The 18,085-nt window shown below is 41.1% G+C and overlaps 1 protein-coding gene across 1 annotated transcript in view; it reads right to left on the bottom strand.

The window, feature by feature from the left end:
* Positions 1-18,085, bottom strand: part of si:ch211-26b3.4 (connector enhancer of kinase suppressor of ras 2) — a 30,957-nt gene that overhangs the window by 12,595 nt on the left and 277 nt on the right. Inside the window, exons 2-9 of the mRNA XM_060863539.1 lie at positions 12,874-13,037; positions 11,243-11,445; positions 8,346-8,433; positions 8,131-8,172; positions 6,657-6,776; positions 6,519-6,578; positions 5,741-5,809; positions 766-912 (exon numbers count right to left, since the gene is read on the bottom strand). Coding sequence (XP_060719522.1) covers positions 766-912; positions 5,741-5,809; positions 6,519-6,578; positions 6,657-6,776; positions 8,131-8,172; positions 8,346-8,433; positions 11,243-11,445; positions 12,874-13,037 — 893 coding nt within the window. The remainder of the gene's footprint in view (positions 1-765; positions 913-5,740; positions 5,810-6,518; positions 6,579-6,656; positions 6,777-8,130; positions 8,173-8,345; positions 8,434-11,242; positions 11,446-12,873; positions 13,038-18,085) is intronic.

The raw sequence follows: 18,085 nt of genomic DNA, 5'->3' as shown, positions 1-18,085 counted from the left end.
ACAGTGATGGAGGTGTGGTCTCTGTCTGTCACTCCCAGTGATGGAGGCGTGGTCTCTGTCTGTCACTCCCAGTGATGGAGGCGTGGTATCTGTCTGTCACTCCCAGTGATGGAGGCGTGGTCTCTGTCTGTCACTCCCAGTGATGGAGGCGTGGTCTCTGTCTGCCACTCCCAGTGATGGCGGCGTGGTCTCTCATTTCTGACAGTCCAAATTTAGGGGGTGTAGCCGTTGTCTGTCAGCTCAAGTTTAGGGGGCGTGGCTTCTCTGTCTATCAGTTCAGGTTTAGGAGTTAAGGCGTCCCTCTCCTCAGACCCACCATATTATTTAATGATCAAATCTAATAGCTCTAAACGGCATCACACTGAACCATAAGCTGCATTTCGCTTTATACACCTTTAATTTAATTCATTAAACCAACGGAAGTCTAAAAGAAAAAAATGGGTTGAGATTTTGTGTGTCGTGACTCTCATGGTGTCAATACACATGTTCTTGCCTCTGTCTGTTGGAGATGTGTAACCATGGCAACTACAGAACGCAAGGCGACATGGCAAGAAGCCAATACACACACACACACACACGACCGAGTCTTACATATGTATCATACACTCTCTAGAGATTAAATAGATAAACAAATCCTAAAAAGAAACAATCAACTACAACTAAACATGATGTAATGTAATATGATATGATGCATCACATTTAGAATGAACTGAAGTAAAATCTACACACACACACACACACACAAACACACACACACACACATACCTGCAGCGCGAGGGGTTTCCAGCGGGTGTTCTTGAGCAGACCCGGTGCTGAGCTCAATGAATTTTGGGGTCTTTTCTTCAGTGTGAGAACGACACCACTTGGATCCTCACGCAGAGAATTCACCAAGTTCTTCAACTGCCATCCCACCTTATAGAGAGAGAGAGAGAGAGAGAGAGAGAGAGAGAGAGAGAGAGAGAGAGAGAGGTCAGAGCTGATAAACTGTAACTATTGGACATATACTGTACTTGTAAATCCTCAAAACAGCTTGGCAAATTCATTTGGACAGAGAGAGCAGGAGAGAGAGAAAGAGAGAGAGAGAGAGAGAAAGATAGAAAAAAGAGAGCAAATAAGAGAGACAGAAAGACATAAAGAGAGAACAGACAAACAGACAGACAGACAGATAAATAGATAAACACACAGAATGAGACATAAAGAGAAATGGAGGTTGAGAGATTTTGCCCTGAAGTTAAACGTTTTTATATCTTTATTTTGTCTAATTCATTTTTTTCCCTGTTGAAAACTCTCAGCTGTTAGCAGCATGAAGTGCCTGTGGGTCATGTGGATACATGTGGGTCATGTGGATACCATCATTTTATTTCTACAGCATTTATTCCTGCTCCTAGTTTTCATGGCATGAAGAACAACACGACACACACACACACACACACACACACACACACACACACACACACACACACACACACACACACACACAGCTCGTTTTCTATTCAGCACGCTCTGTGCCGTTGCGTAACACTGCAGTGTAGCTGGCGTATTGATTAAACCAGAAGCTGAAAGGAGGAGGTGAGAGACACGGGGCACTGTGTGTAAATGTACACACACACACACACACACACACACACACACACACACACACACACACACACACACACACACTCCAGCCTGAAACAGGCAGCCTGCTAGATGAGATTGGACACGTTTTCCATCTAAGCACACAAGCTAAAAATAGCAGCAATTGCTTTATTGAAATGCGTTTGAAGCAGCGCTTTGAGACACGCTCACATGTGACACGGCCATTTTGTCTTCATATACATGGCTGTTAGTGGTGAAGCGCGTTTGTGTCTCTTTTCTCGCCTGTTCTCTGTGACGTATTATCTGGGACACCCCCTACGGCCCACGCACAAATTTCCATATATGATTTATAAGCACCTTCAGTATAGTTTTATAATTTCACTCAAAAACTTTTTTTTTTAAATTTCATTAATACGTCTTAACGTTCTGTCAGATTATCTCAGGTCTTAGCTACCCGTCTATAATACTGTTAGCAGGGATAATTAGCAACATTTAACATTATGACTTTTTTTTTTCCTTAGCAAAACAGATAAGTTATCTAATGTTTTCTGACTAGCTAGTATTAGCAGATCAGAAATTCTGTCAAGTTAGCTTATGTGCTAGAAGGCTAAATATCCTCACAGAAACACCATTGTGTCATTTCATCAAAGGTAACTTGCTATTGCTAGCAGCAAAGACTGCAAAGATTTTGTTTAAAAAAGAAATCCAGTCAGATTAGTGTATGTTAGTTTCTTCCCTTCCTGATCCTGAGTCTTTTTCCTCACTGCCCTTGGACTCGGCCACAGATACTTTCCTCTCATCACTTTCCTCAACTATGGACTTCCTCTGCCCTATGTCCACTAAACCCAAGAAAACTTCTTGTTCTTCTTGCTCCTTGGCTTTCAGATGTGCTGTGCAACAATCGAAGAGAGCTAAGATCATCAGAGAGAAAGTGGAAGAAATCACAACTTGATGCAGATCTTGATTCTTACCGAACACTCATGGCCAAGTTCTCCTCAGATGTGACTTCTGCCAAGACTTCCTTCTACAAGGAAAAGCTTGAAGCTTCCTCACATGACCCTCGGAAATTCCACAACACCATCTCTTCTCTGCTCAACCCCCCGGCTCCACCTTCTTCATCCTCCCTGACTGCAGAAGACTTTGCTTCTTTCTACCAGGAGAAGATTGAGGAAATCTGCCGGACCTTCACTTCAGCCCCGACTGCACTTACATCTCAGAGCATGGACTCCCCTACACCTTTGTTGTCACATTTCTCAACTGTAACAGCAGAAGAGATTCTAAAACTCATCCACTTGCAATCCTACCACCTGCCCATTGGATCCACTCCCTTCCACTTTGCTCCAGACCATCTCGCAAGACCTTCTGCCCTTCATTACAACTATCACCAATAGATCCATAGCATCTGGTCAGGTACCAACTACTTTCAAGAGAGCAAGGGTTATTCCCATCCTGAAGAAACCTGCTCTGGATCCATCAGACATCAGTAACTACAGACCGGTATCACTTCTCTCGTTTCTTTCAAAAATTCTTGAACGCATTGTCTTTAATCAACTGTCTGTCTATCTCTCACAGAACAACCTCCAAGACCCCAACCAGTCTGGCTTTAAAGCAGCTCATTCCACAGAGACAGCCTTTTTAGATGTCTCTGAGAAACTACATGCTGCTAGATCAGCCAATCTCTCATCCGTCCTTATCCTCCTCGACATTTCAGCAGCGTTTGATACGGTCAACCATAAGACTCTCTTAGCCACCCTCAGGAGTCTTGGGATTTGCGGATCAGCTTGGGAATGGTTCGCTTCCTACCTGGAAGGACGCTCATATCAGGTAACATGGATGGGAGTGACATCTGCTCCACGCAGACTCTCCACTGGCGTCCCACAAGGCTCAGTACTTGGTCCTCTTCTTTTCTCCCTGTATACTCACTCTCTTGGTGAAGTTATTTCCTCACATGGGTTCTCTTACCACTGCTATGCTGATGATACACAACTTAGCTTCTCTTTCCCACCTGCAGATGCCACAGCTTCTGACCGGATCTCTGCATGTCTGGCAGAAATATCATCATGGATGACTGCTCATCAGTTAAAGCTTAATCCTAGCAAAACTGAGCTGCTCTTCATCCCAGGTGATTCATCCCCAGGTCATGATCTTGCTATATCCTTGCACAACGATCTGATCTCCCCTTCAGCCACAGCTCGCAACCTTGGGGTAACCATGGACAATCAACTGTCTTTTTCCTCTCATGTTGCTAATGTGACTCGCTCATGTCGGTTTCTTCTCTACAACATTAGAAGGATTCGACCATTTCTGTCCACACAGGCTGCTCAGGTACTTGTTCAGTCTCTTGTCATTTCTAGACTGGATTACTGCAATGCACTGCTGGCAGGTCTACCTATGAATGCAATCCGTCCTCTGCAAATGATCCAAAATGCAGCTGCCCGGCTTGTTTTCAACCTGCCAAAGTTCTCGCATACCACCCCGCTGCTGCGATCCCTCCATTGGCTTCCGGTAGCTGCACGCATCAGATTCAAAACACTGATGCTGGCCTACAAAGCCAAAAATGGACCAGCTCCCTCTTACCTCAAAGCCCTCATAACTCCTCGCACTGCACCCCGCACCCTCCGATCTACCAGCACTGCTCGACTGGTTCCACCATCTCTCAGGGTAAGAGGCAAGTATACTACAAGACTCTTCTCTGTACTGGCACCAAGGTGGTGGAACGAACTTCCCCTAGAGGTCCGGACAGCTGAGTCACTGGCTATTTTCAAGCGGCGGTTGAAGACCTACTTATTCAGGAAACACTTCAACTAGCACTTCTTTCATTATCTTTTGCATTTAAAAAAAAACAAAACAAAAAAAAAACACACCTTTGACACTTTCATTGTAACTTTGAACAAATGTTTTAAACTCATGGTATCTTAAGTATGTAACTTAGTGAGCCAGCATTAATGTATTCAATGTTAGAGATTTAAGCACTTATGTACGTCGCTCTGGATAAGGGCGTCTGCCAAATGCTGTAAATGTAAATGTAAATGTAAATGTTAGCATGTAGCAGCCGTTAACAGATTGTAAACATTTTAAAATTCGGTAACTCTAAAGTTTTATATAAAAGTTTTATGGCTTTAAAATTAAACCATCAAAAACCATCAACAACTTTAAGCAAAACACTAGCTAATGTCAGGTTAGTTAGATATAACACTGATGTTGATTAGCTATCTCATGTTAGCTTACTATGTACAGCGAATCATAATGAACACTATGATATATTAACTAGCGGTTCTAAAAATTTGTATCATTCTTCAGTTTGATTATAACTAAATCTAGATTAGTTGTCTAAGGTTTTCTAGTGTTAGCAGCAAAGATCAAGAAATGACCTAAAATCTTGTCAGAAATCTTGTCAGCTTAGCTTAAATGCTAGCGAGCTGGCTACAGACTTAAAGACAAATGTTAAACACAGCTCTTTTGTTGTAATTTAAAAATCCTCTCAGTACAAGTCCATCTACAGTAACTGGCTATGGTGAGCGGAAAGTTTTGTAAATATTTGTGAGAAATCCTGTCAGAAATCCTTTGTTTTCTCTCGCAGTGAAAACCCATTTCAAGATTGGACACAGAGACAAACCCACATTTCCATATAAGAGATCAAAGCCACATTGTGCAAATAGACCCTGATGTAAGTAGTTAGATGTAACATGACTGATATGAAGAATTCTGAATCAGGAGAGTTGATCTGTTTGAAAAGCCAGTGCCTTTTCCCCCATCTGTCATATTAGTCATCACACAACAGCTACCGGTCTGCTAGGGTGAAGGGCAATGTGTGGTCGTTTTTGAGCTTCTGCTCACGTACAAAGTCAGGAGGAGAGAACTTCTATGTACAGACAGACACTCCTACAGCCTAACTCTGATCTGATCAATGTTGCAGAGTTCTGTCATTTTTTTCCACCTCAAGACAAAGATCAGTCTCTCATGGACTCACAATCTCTCAGTGATCGAGTGAAACCTTAGACAGCTGCGCCAGCCTGGAGCCTGAGCTGAGGGGGAATTACTGAGGTGGCAGTTATTTTAAAGGAACAGGTCAAAATAAAATGCATGCAAAGTTCCTTTTACGATTAACCAAAAACATAATACAACCCCAAAACATACACACACACACAGAAGTATTACTCACCACAGTTTGGTAGTTGACCTGAATGACCTCATCACCTGCATGAATCTTCTTACAGAGATCAGCAGGAGACTACAAACAGCATGAGACAGAGAAATAAACATTTTAAAATGACACAAAATCTGTGAATACCAAATAAAAATTAAACAGCGTATCCATAAAAACAGACTATCATCTTGTAGACAGCTTTGTACCAAAAGTAACCCTAGGTCTGTTAAACAATCCACCTAGCAAGTTAAAGCTAACCTAACAAACCAGAGCTAAACATAGCAAGTTAAAGATAACCTAACAAACAAAAGTAACCCTAGCAAGCTAGCCTTGTAGCTTTAATATAAGCTGAATGAACATGAAAGATGTATTCTATATCCCGGATATCAGGTATGTATTTGTCAGCAGTGACATGACTCAGCAGACAACTGATATGGCGATGTGCTTGCTAGCCTTTGGTTTATTTCTTTCTTCTTTGGTCTATTCGACAGAAGCTCTCACAGTCTTCAGGTCACAGGTTTATAATAATGTATTTGTACTATTATCGAACTTAATTTGCATTAAATCTAAGAAAATAATAGTTAGCAGTTTTTTTTTTGTTTTTTTTTTATTCCTAATGTAGCTACCTTAGTTTCTGATGCTAGCTGGCTAATAGAACAATGATGGGTAATTTTCACTTTAATGCTTCCAGGTGAATAAAACATGGGACTGAAACCTTTACTGTCCTGATGTTTAGCTAACAACTTGATGATTTTTCCACTGGTGCTGCGTGGTGCTGCAGCATAAAACTCACATTCTCTGTGGTGCCGGTGATCACATGTAGACCGTCATATGTGGATTTTATATACATGCCCTGAGAGACAAAGATGGAGAAAGCTAGTAACGTCACTGCAGTTGTTGTTGTTGTTAAACGTTGTTGTTGTTTACTCACCAGACCCTCATTGGGCAAAACGTTGGTGAGATGGACGACCTCCAAGTGAGCAGACTGTGACACCAGCGAATCAGACGACAGAGAAATGATGTGCTCGCAGATTCCTGACAGAGTCTTACACTGGCACAGAGAACAAGACAATGACAGACAGATTATTTATATAAACTGTTAATGTATTAAGCCAAAGCTACGACTGGCTATGAGATTCTCAATGAGATTAGCTATGAGAGATCTACGATTAGTTGTAAAATTAGTAATTCATCTCCTTGGTCAAAGCAGCAGTTTTATCTGTCATGTGAACTATCAGATTATTTACAAAATAAAGAGCTTAATCCCAGGAGCAGTCTTAATCCCAGGAGCGCCCTAAGGCTATCTGACAATATCCGTGATCCTTGTCCTTCTGATCAGAACTAATTATTTAATAACCAATGTTATCTTGAGTTTAAAAAAAAACGACACAAAAAACTAAATGCTAAACAGATCCGATGCTATACATGATGTAAAGGATATGCTAAGTTGGTGCGCTCTGATGAGTAATGGCATGCTAATACTCACATGCTAATTATGGTGATGGTAAAGAGACAGAACTATAGAAGAAAGAGAATAAATGAACGGAGTGCTGTGGTGTTTAGTTAAACAGAGAAATAAAAGATAGAACTAGCTACTGTTTTCATTTCTGTGTGTGTGTGTGTCCATGAGTGCATGTGTTTGCACGTTTGGCTAGAACTACATAGTGTCCTCATTTCTTGTTTCCAGCCTTTTTCTTTTTTTTTCTCTTTTATTCTCTCTGTTCCTACTTCAGAAAAAAACCCTCTGACCTGCTTTCTGCTGCTCTCTTATTTATGAGGGCTGCAGAGCAAACTAACACACTCTAACTGATCTCTAAATATCTCTCGCTCTCTGTTCTGAAAAGGCATTAATAGCTTTGCAAGAGCTCAAGGATAAAGCCATGAGGATCTGCATAATTTACCATCATTCACATACACACACACACACACACACACACACATATCTGAATACTGAAAAAAAAAGGGAGAAGAAAATGACTCCATTTCATCGATGCGCTTAAATGGAACTCGTGATTAAAGCAGCAAGGGCACTGTTGCTAAGCAACCAGAACTTATGAACGTAAAACATGGAAACTAGCTGACGACTGAGACTAAAAACTGAGCTAGCTAGCACAATGTTGCTTATATAGACAACTAAAGCCTTGTGACGAAAAAAATAACCAGCAAAGCATCTGGAATGTGTTCGAAAATGACCAAACAAACGACTCTGTATGGCCAAAACTGTTAGCGTAAGCCGCTAAGTATTCCCTTGTGAGTTCTGCCATTTTGAAAAAAGCTTATGAATCTTCACAAACGGTTTTAGGAATTAGCTAAATAAAAACATTGAATCGTAACAAAAGCTAAGACAAAATGAGAATGTTAGCCACAGCTGACTCACTAGAAACGTGAGTTTGTGAAACACTCACCACATGGAGTATTTTATTTTCTGTTTCATACACGGTACAGTCCTGAAACAAAATCATAAACATTAAACAATATAGGTTTATAATTCTAGATGTATAGAAATTTTCTTTTGAGCCAAATTTTCAGATTCATTTTGCGTTCTTTTACATGCATCCAGGCACACACATAACATTAAACACACAAACGTGCTGACAGACATGCAGACACACACACACACCTGTTGCACTATGGTGGTTAACTCGAGACAGAGTTGGACAATGTTGTTCTTCAGCACTGAATATTCAGTGACACTGACAAACGGTGACCTGGAACGAAGCACCCACACACACACACACACACACACACAGAAGTGAAGGATTTTATTAAGCAGATGGTACACACTAACAACACATAACTAGGTACAGAATACTGTATACACTGGTAAATAAATTTCACAACCTACAGAGATAGCCTCGAGGCTAACACTTATAATAAAGCACTGCCTTCGTTCCATTAGCTTCCAGGTACAGATTTCAAAAAGAGTTCCTCAGCTAGCAAGATAACTTTATGTTAGCATAGATGAGCATGAAAATAGCTAGGATGATAGTGATAAACAAATACTGTACATCTATTCCTTATATCCATATAGCTTTAAAAATTTATAAGTCGGTAGCTTGTACATGTATTGGTCAGTTACTCAAAAATCATTATCAACATACGCTGCCTAGCATTATAGTTCATTTTACTTAGCTAAGCATTAAATGTGATTCACTTATGTCAGAGTCTGTCTTGCAAACATTGCCTCATCATTTCAACATGCTTATATACTGTATAATGCAACATGCTAATTTCTGGGCTGTTCAAAGTCTGTAATTTGTATGTTTAATAAGTATCTGTACTTTAGCCTTAAAGCTACATACAGAAGATACACACACACCTATTCTGGTTATATAGAAAACACTCAGTCTTATTTATCTTTTTTTTATTAATCAAGCTTTAATTAGCACAGTTCAAGCAAGTTCCAGGTCATTCTGAGTGAACTACATTAAAATATGGTGATGGGTTGGAGTTCAGGGTCATGCTCAGAGTGGTGTTCAGGGTCATGTTCAGGGTGGAGGTCAGGTCATGTTCAGGGTAGTGTTCAGGTCATGTTCAGGATAGTGTTCAGGTCATGTTCAGGATCATATTCATGGTATTGTTCAGGTCATGTTCAGGATCATATTCATGGTAGTGTTCAGGTCATGTTCAGGGTCATGATCAGGGTGGAGTTCATGGTCATGTTCAGCGTAGTGTTCAGGTCATGTTCAGGGTCATATTCATGGTTGTGTTCAGATCATGTTCAGGGTGGAGTTCATGGTCATGTTCAGGGTAGTGTTCAAGTCATGTTCAGGATCATATTCATGGTAGTGTTCAGGTCTTGTTCAGGATCATATGAATGGTAGTGTTCAGGTCATGTTCAGGATCATATTCATGGTAGTGTTCAGGTCATGTTCAGGGTCATGTTCAGGGTGGAGTTCATGGTCATGTTCAGGGTAGTGTTCAGGTCATGTTCAGGGTCATATTCATGGTTGTGTTCAGGTCATGTTCAGGGTAGTGTTCAGGTCATGTTCATTGTAGTGTTCAGGTCATGTTCAGGGTGGAGTTCATGGTCATGTTCAGCGTAGTGTTCAGGTCATGTTCAGGGTCATATTCATGGTAGTGTTGTGTTCAGGTCATGTTCAGGGTAGTGTTCAGGTCATGTTCATTGTAGTGTTCAGGTCATGTTCAGGGTGGAGTTCATGGTCATGTTCAGGGTAGTGTTCAGGTCATGTTCATGGTAGTGTTCAGGTCATGTTCAGGGTCATGTTCAGGGTGGAGTTCATGGACATGTTCAGCGTAGTGTTCAGTTCATGTTCGGGGTCATATTCATGGTAGTGTTCAGGACATGTTCAGGGTGGAGTTCATGGTCATGTTCATGGTAGTGTTCATGTCATGTTCAGGGTGGAGTTCATGGTCATGTTCATGGTAGTGTTCATGTCATGTTCAGGGTGGAGTTCATGGTCATGTTCAGGGTAGTGTTCAGGTCATGTTCAGGGTCATATTCATGGTTGTGTTCAGGTCATGTTCAGGGTAGTGTTCAGGTCATGTTCATGGTAGTGTTCAGGTCATGTTCAGGGTGGAGTTCATGGTCATGTTCAGGGTGGTGTTCAGGGTGGAGGTCAGGTCATGTTCAGGGTAGTGTTCAGGTCATGTTCAGGATAGTGTTCAGGTCATGTTCAGGATCATATTCATGGTATTGTTCAGGTCATGTTCAGGATCATATTCATGGTAGTGTTCAGGTCATGTTCAGGGTCATGATCAGGGTGGAGTTCATGGTCATGTTCAGCGTAGTGTTCAGGTCATGTTCAGGGTCATATTCATGGTTGTGTTCAGATCATGTTCAGGGTGGAGTTCATGGTCATGTTCAGGGTAGTGTTCAAGTCATGTTCAGGATCATATTCATGGTAGTGTTCAGGTCTTGTTCAGGATCATATGAATGGTAGTGTTCAGGTCATGTTCAGGGTCATGTTCAGGGTGGAGTTCATGGTCATGTTCAGGGTAGTGTTCAGGTCATGTTCAGGGTCATATTCATGGTTGTGTTCAGGTCATGTTCAGGGTAGTGTTCAGGTCATGTTCATGGTAGTGTTCAGGTCATGTTCAGGGTGGAGTTCATGGTCATGTTCAGGGTGGTGTTCAGGTCATGTTCAGGGTCATATTCATGGTAGTGTTGTGTTCAGGTTCATGTTCAGGGTCGAGTTCAGTATCATGTTCAGGGTCATATTCATGGTAGTGTTCAGGACATGTTCAGGGTGGAGTTCATGGTCATGTTCATGGTAGTGTTCATGTCATGTTCAGGGTGGAGTTCATGGTCATGTTCAGGGTAGTGTTCAGGTTATGTTCAGGGTCATATTCATGGTTGTGTTCAGGTCATGTTCAGGGTAGTGTTCAGGTCATGTTCATGGTAGTGTTCAGGTCATGTTCAGGGTGGAGTTAATGGTCATGTTCAGGGTAGTGTTCAGGTCATGTTTAGGGTCATATTCATGGTAGTGTTGTGTTCAGGTTCATGTTCAGGGTCGAGTTCAGTATCATGTTCAGGGTGGTGTCAGTTCGTCTCACCTGTCCAGCCAGGCCAAAAGGTTCTTGGCAGCTCCGATCAGGTCAACCACACTGGTGAGGAAGTCATTGGGCAGTCGTCGACACACCCGGCCATCGTAGTGTCCACCACGCCGCCGGCCCGTGATGAAGTTCTGCAGGTTTTTAGCTGAAGCATTGAGCTTGTGGGAAAGAGAACGTAGGTTCTCCGTCTCCAGACCATAGTTCTGTAATAAAGGTTTTGTGTAGGTACTTCATTACAAACATATTTTTAGTGACTGTTACCCATACCCCTTTGCCTCAACCATTACCCCCTAAACCATACCTTTACCCTCTTTATCTTAAGCTCTACCCCAAACCTAAAGCTTAATTTGAACACTACCCCAACTCCTAACTAAACTCATCCCTAACCCTTGACCCCAGTCCTAACCTTACCCCTGCTCATAACCCTCCCCTGAATCCCCTGACCCTTACCTCCTTAACCTACATACCCCTGCCCCTACACCTACTCCTAACCACTAACCGTACTCCTTACCCTAACCATAACAACAATCCCAACCCCTACCCCAACCCTAACCCCAACCCTTACCACCAATATCAACTCTACCCATAACTCTACCCCTATCCGTACTCCCACCCCGGTCCTCTAAACCTATCCTTCCCTACCCCTACCCCTAACTTGCAATCTATTTTAAATATGTATTTCTTATTGCTTCATTTTGGAAAAATACACAATTAATGCGCTATTCATGAACTTGTCCAGACAATCATTTAACATATAGCTGTATTAATATCCGTCAGTTCTCAGAGTTCTCACATCAAATCACTGTAATGATTTTTGAGCTCCTCTACCCTGTACTCTATACACTAGTGTATGTTTAATAAATAGGATGTCATGTGCGATGCTGTGTGTTGGAGGGGATTTGAAAATAGACACCTAAGCATTCATATTCATAATAAAGCCATGACTTACAATGTTACAACGTTCCAGGCTTGTTAATATGTAAATGCATTCGAATATGAAATGTTTAAGTAATTAAAATCTTCTAAAAGATCTTGACAGCCCTGGGGTTTCTTTTCTGCTTATGTCTGTGTGTATGTGTGTGTGTGTGTGTGTTTTGGTGGCAGGTTAAGAACCACGCTGTTCACAATGTTGTAGTTGTCATGGCAACTCCAGGCTGTGTCTCTCATAATTAGCATTGTCTTCTATCTTTATTCAGTCTTATTCTATCCAGAATCTACACTGTGTGGTAGGTGTTTTTTTTTTAGAACCAGTAAGATTATCTTAAACACACCCACACACACACACACTTTCCTCACTGTTTGGCTTGTGTTCTTCCTGCTGGGTGCTAATCATACAGTGGGAAGTAGAGTGATTAATCTCAGCTGTGTCATTAATGCAGAGTAAACACGTCATTAGCACTCTAAAACACATACACGCACACAAGTATGTGCACGCACACACGTACACACTAAAACAAACATAAATTCACACCTAAATACATGAACAATATAGGCAGTACACAATTTATTTTTGCTGAATTTTATTAATGTTTGTATTTAATTGGATAGTGACTATGTGTGTGTGTGTGTGTGTGTGTGTGTGTGTGTGTGTGTGTGTGTGTGTGTGTGTGTGTGTGTGTTCTCTGCCTCACCAGGGCACAGAGCAAGTCTACTGCTTCGAGGATGAGCTCCTGATGGCCGATGCGTGTGACTCCGAGCTCTTCAAGCTCCTGATGGGTGATGTGCAGCAGCTGCTCGCCAGAAATCCTTTCTCTCTCAAACACTCGGACATACTGCAGCAAACAGTCGTCCAGTCCTGAGAGAGACAGTCAGAGAGAGACAGAGAGAGAGAGAGAGAAAGACAGAGAGAGACAGAGAGAGAGAGAGGGAGAGAGAGAGAGAGAGAGAGACAGAGAGACAGAGAGAGACGGAGAGAAAGACAGAGAGACAGTTAGATGCTTCTTCATAAGTCAGTCCCTATTACGCATTAGAAGCAAACACGATTATATTAAGTGAGTTAGAATGAAATAAACGATGGTAAGTAAAAGAAGCTCCTCTGACAAACCGTGTGGATATCATCAGAGAGAGTTTACTATCAGAGCGCTCTGTAGCAGGATCTGTGTCTGTTTCACGGCTACTGATCACAGAGGAACATAAAGAACCACAGAACCGTGAAGAAGTAGAGACGGTAGAAGATGACTTAAGGTCACAGACACAAAACTACACACTGAAAGACCTACAACACCTTTCGTCTATCACACAACCAAATAAGGGGGTGAAGAGATAGGGAGTGAAGTCTGACACGTGCTTCCCTGGAGACACATGAAAGCACCAACCACATCGCAGTGCAGCATTCTCTGAGAAAAGTGGGTTATCAGCCCTCATCCTCATCCATGAGCTCAGGATAAGCTCACATCACTGGGAAAGGCAGAGGGATCTCTAGGTTATCTTCAGGAGGTGCCTCTTGGGTGCCTTAGGCCAATATTTGAGGATTATAAAATAATTTGTTGTAGTATGGAACTATAAAGAGGCTCAGGGTTACAGAAGAACAAACAAAACTCAATAACTATAAAAATCTGAAGGTCTATAGATCTATGAGAAGACAGACTACAGAACTAGAGAAATAATCTTCAAAACTCTAAACGTATAAGAAGAACCATAAGAACCATAAGCTATTAGAAGAACCTGAAGAACTCTAGAGCTATAAGAAGAACCTACACAACCTACACAACCTCTCTATAAGAACCTACATAACTCTAGAGGTATAAGAAGAACCTGAGGAACTATAAAAGCTATAAGAAGGACCTACATAACTCTAGAGGTATAAGAAGAACCTGAGGAACTATAAGACTTTAAGAAGAACCTACATAACTCTAGAGGTATAAGAAGAACCTGAGGAACCATAAGAGCTATAAGAACCTACATAACTCTAGAGGTATAAGAAGAACCTGAAGAACTGTAGGACTATAAGAAGAACACACGCAAATTCTAATTTACTTCAGAACAATCGTCCGGATCACAGAAGAACACACGCAGTACATAATAACTACAGGATCATAATAAATCGCATGCAAAACAAAGTGACGGCAAGCAGCTATAAATAGATAAACTAGTCAGGGGTAAGGAGAAATACATCAGATCAATTAGCTACCATAGCAACATGCTTACATGAACAGGAAACAATGACCATATAAGGAAAGTGTTGAGTAAAACGCCGTATGAAATAAAATGGGTCAGTACAGACGGAATCTGAGGAGACATGACAATGTGCATGGTGTGAAGGAAATGGAGGATAGAACCATGCAGAGAAAGGGGTGAATATAATGCTTCTTCTTCTTCTCTTTTTTTTCTTTTTAAAAAGATAAGGGAATACTTTTGCATGAGCTTCATAGTTTTCCAGACCAGCATACAGCAGAATATACATCGATATTAAGGCAGCTTAAATTAAAGAGTGAATCTGTCTATCCCTCTGTGTGTGTGTGTGTGTGTGTGTGTGTGTGTGTGTGTGTGTGTGTGTGTGTATCCTTTAGTTTAATAGGCTCTTATGATCACAAGTCAGCCATCATAGCTCCCTGGCAACAATTTATTGGAGGTGAGCCTCACACTAAAGGAAAAAAGTCATCCGTTTATTTTACATGCACACACTCACGCACACACACACACACACACACACACACACACTCACGCACACACGCACAAACACACAACTCTTCTTAGGAACTAAGGGCTTACACTATGGGCTAAGGTCTAAGAATTTACACTAACACAAAGGATTAAGGATTTAGGATAACATTAAGCTCTTGTGTCCTACACTGTGGATAAGTGTTTATATAATGCAGTAATGACTGGTGTTGTGTAGAAGGAGCACAATCCTACAGTTTACACAATAAGTGCAGACAAACAATAATTACTCCAGAATAAAGACATACTGAGGATTAAGGGATAACACAAATGTCTACAGATTTACACTGAGGACTAAAGTCTTACACTGAAAACTAAGGATTACACTGTGGACTAAAGATTACACTGAGATTTTAAGATTACAGTGTGGACTAAAGATTACACTGAGGACTAAAGATTACACTGAGGACTTAAGATTACAGTGAGGACTAAAGATTACACTGAGGACTAAAGATTACACTGAGGACTTAAGATTACAGTGAGGACTAAAGATTACACTGAGGATTTAAGATTACAGTGAGGACTAAAGATTACAGTGAGGACTAAAGATTACAGTGAGGACTTAAGATTACAGTGAGGACTAAAGATTACAGTGAGGACTAAAGATTACATTGAGGACTTAAGATTACACTGAGGACTAAAGATTACAGTGAGGACTAAAGATTACACTGAGGACTAAAGATTACGGTGAGGGCTAAAGATTACAGTGAGGACTAAAGATTACACTGAGGACTAAAGATTACAGTGAGGACTAAAGTCTTATACTGAAAACTGAAGACTAACACTGAGGACTAAAGTCAGAACTTAAGAGCAGGAAAAGACCAAACCCCTAATACCAAACCCCAACACAAAACCCCTAACACCAAACCCACAACACCAAACCCCACCACTCAGTCTGATCTCAGATCAGACCATAGAAATTTGTAGAAGAAACCTCCCACTAAAAGATGAGTCAGAGAAAGGAAACCCCTCAGAACATTATCACACACATACACACACACATTCTCTCTCTCTCTCTCTCTCTCTCTCTCTCTCTCTCTCTCTCTCTCTCTCAAGTACAAATTCATATTCAGCTCATGCATGTGCTTTCTACTCGCCAGTTACATCTAGAAGGCAAATGTAGTGCAGACAGTTTATACATAAATCAAAATCACTTTCAGCTCATCTCTAAAAGATTGGAAAGTCCTGCTCCTGCTCCTGCTCTTGCTCCTGCTCCTGCTCCTGACCACTCAACATTCTGCAGAGGTTAAATTACAGCTCAGTAAAAAAATACTACAAATATGACTGTTGTCCTGGAGCTATGAGCCTAAAGTCCATCTCACTCCAAATAAATCCAACAAAGAACATTTTAAATTGAAATTATTTCCTTTTTACATATTGTGTATCGCGTGTTAATTATTAAACCATGTAATTAAATATTCGTCCATTTACATGTTATTAAACATTAATAACAATGTAATTAACAATGCTGCTTACATAAGTTTAAATTGGTGTTAGATTAAAAAATTAAACTTATGATAATCACATGATAAGAACAAGCAATAAAGAGTCAGTTAGTTTATTAAAATGATTTTACTGAAATTTAATTAAACAAAAGTAAAATCTGAGCAAAGGAACGAAGCACTAGCCTGATCACATACATGAGGTGACTGAGGAAAATAACACACCTACAGGCAAATTGTTAACTAATTTAATTACATTTAATCACCACAATATAAACAGAGGCATTAAATATTTGTAAAAAGTGTTTTAAACACCCTCTATTGTTTAAGAAGCTCATTTCAGGGCCAGAAAACGTAAACAGACCTGAATAAAAAAAAACGAAATCCAACATGACCGATTTTTTTTTCTTTAAAATTATACAAATTAATTTAAACAAAGGAATCAAAATGATACAAAAGTTACAGGTCTAGAAGCACATTCACAAATTCTAAACCGCACCTTTAAAGATGTAGAGTTGCATTGTGATTTTTCATACACTGAGCTGTACACTGACTTGTTGATAAGGTTAGAAAAACAGTGGTTCGTTTGTTCCTTTTACCTAGAAAGATGGACATAGGGATGGTTTAAACCTTATTGCAAATGATGGTCCAGTTGTGTAACATTTTAAAGGTACACTACATCCACATTGCCATGCAAAAGATGTTCCCTTCCAGGGTACCAGCTCAATGACAGGAAAAAATGAACTTTTAAAAAAACAGCCTTTATACGGCGAATGTACAGAGCTGCGTTTCTGTCCCATGATTCTTAATCACGTCTCTCTGCACGTGAGCGCGTCCCACCACCGATGGGATGATGACACAACAAAACCATAAAACGGCGTCGCTCGTGCTTCAAATGCTTCAAACGCTTCAAACGATGATGTTTTGGGCCTTTTTTTTTACCTGAATGCTACATTAATGTCTCTGTAACACGGTGTGAAGTGAAGCGAAGGTTATGAGATGGTTATGACACTGATGACATGTGCAGAGATCGAATGGACAGTAGGGACGGGAGGGGGAGGAGGGGGGATTGGTGTAAGGGAGGGGGGGTGTTGCTTCTTTTGCTCCATTTTGCTCTCTCTGGTTCTCTCAGATACCGTCGTCGTATAAACGGCGGGTTCGGACACGCTGTTCCGCAGCAACACGAGGCACGTGCGCCGCTGTCCATGGTGCTGTTGCTGCAGCTGCAACGATTCGTGCGCGAGCGAGAAGCTGGGTGATTTTTTTTTGTTTTGGTTTGTTTTGTTTTAACATGCGTGAAACAATCACAGTAGGAATTTCTGACCCCTTTCTTACTACTAGGGCCCTTAAAATATTCCCTACCTTGCCCTAGTTTATGCGCGCGGTGTGTGTGTGTGTGAGAGATAGTGTGTGTGTGTGTGTCTGTGTGTGTGAGAGATAGTGTGTGTGTGTGTCTGTGTGTAATATAGTGTGTGTGTGTCTGTGTTAGTGTGTGTGTAATATAGTGTGTGTGTGTGTGTCTGTGTTAGTGTGTGTGTGTGATATAGTGTGTGTGTGTGATATAGTGTGTGTGTGTGTGTGTGATATAGTGTGTGTGTGTGTGTGAGAGATATAGTGTGTGTGTGTGTGCCCAAAACAGAAATCCGTACCGCGTTGCATGAAGTCATCTTAAAACCGAAGCTCCTATGAGGTCACTATTTTTCACACACACACACACACACACACACACACACACACACAC

The sequence above is a fragment of the Tachysurus vachellii genome, chromosome 26 (assembly GCF_030014155.1).
Source record: "Tachysurus vachellii isolate PV-2020 chromosome 26, HZAU_Pvac_v1, whole genome shotgun sequence".
In the NCBI taxonomy this organism is placed as follows: Eukaryota; Metazoa; Chordata; class Actinopteri; order Siluriformes; family Bagridae; genus Tachysurus; species Tachysurus vachellii.
The sequence above is the reverse complement of the archived record's forward strand: the minus strand, read 5'-3'. Positions and strand labels throughout refer to the sequence as shown.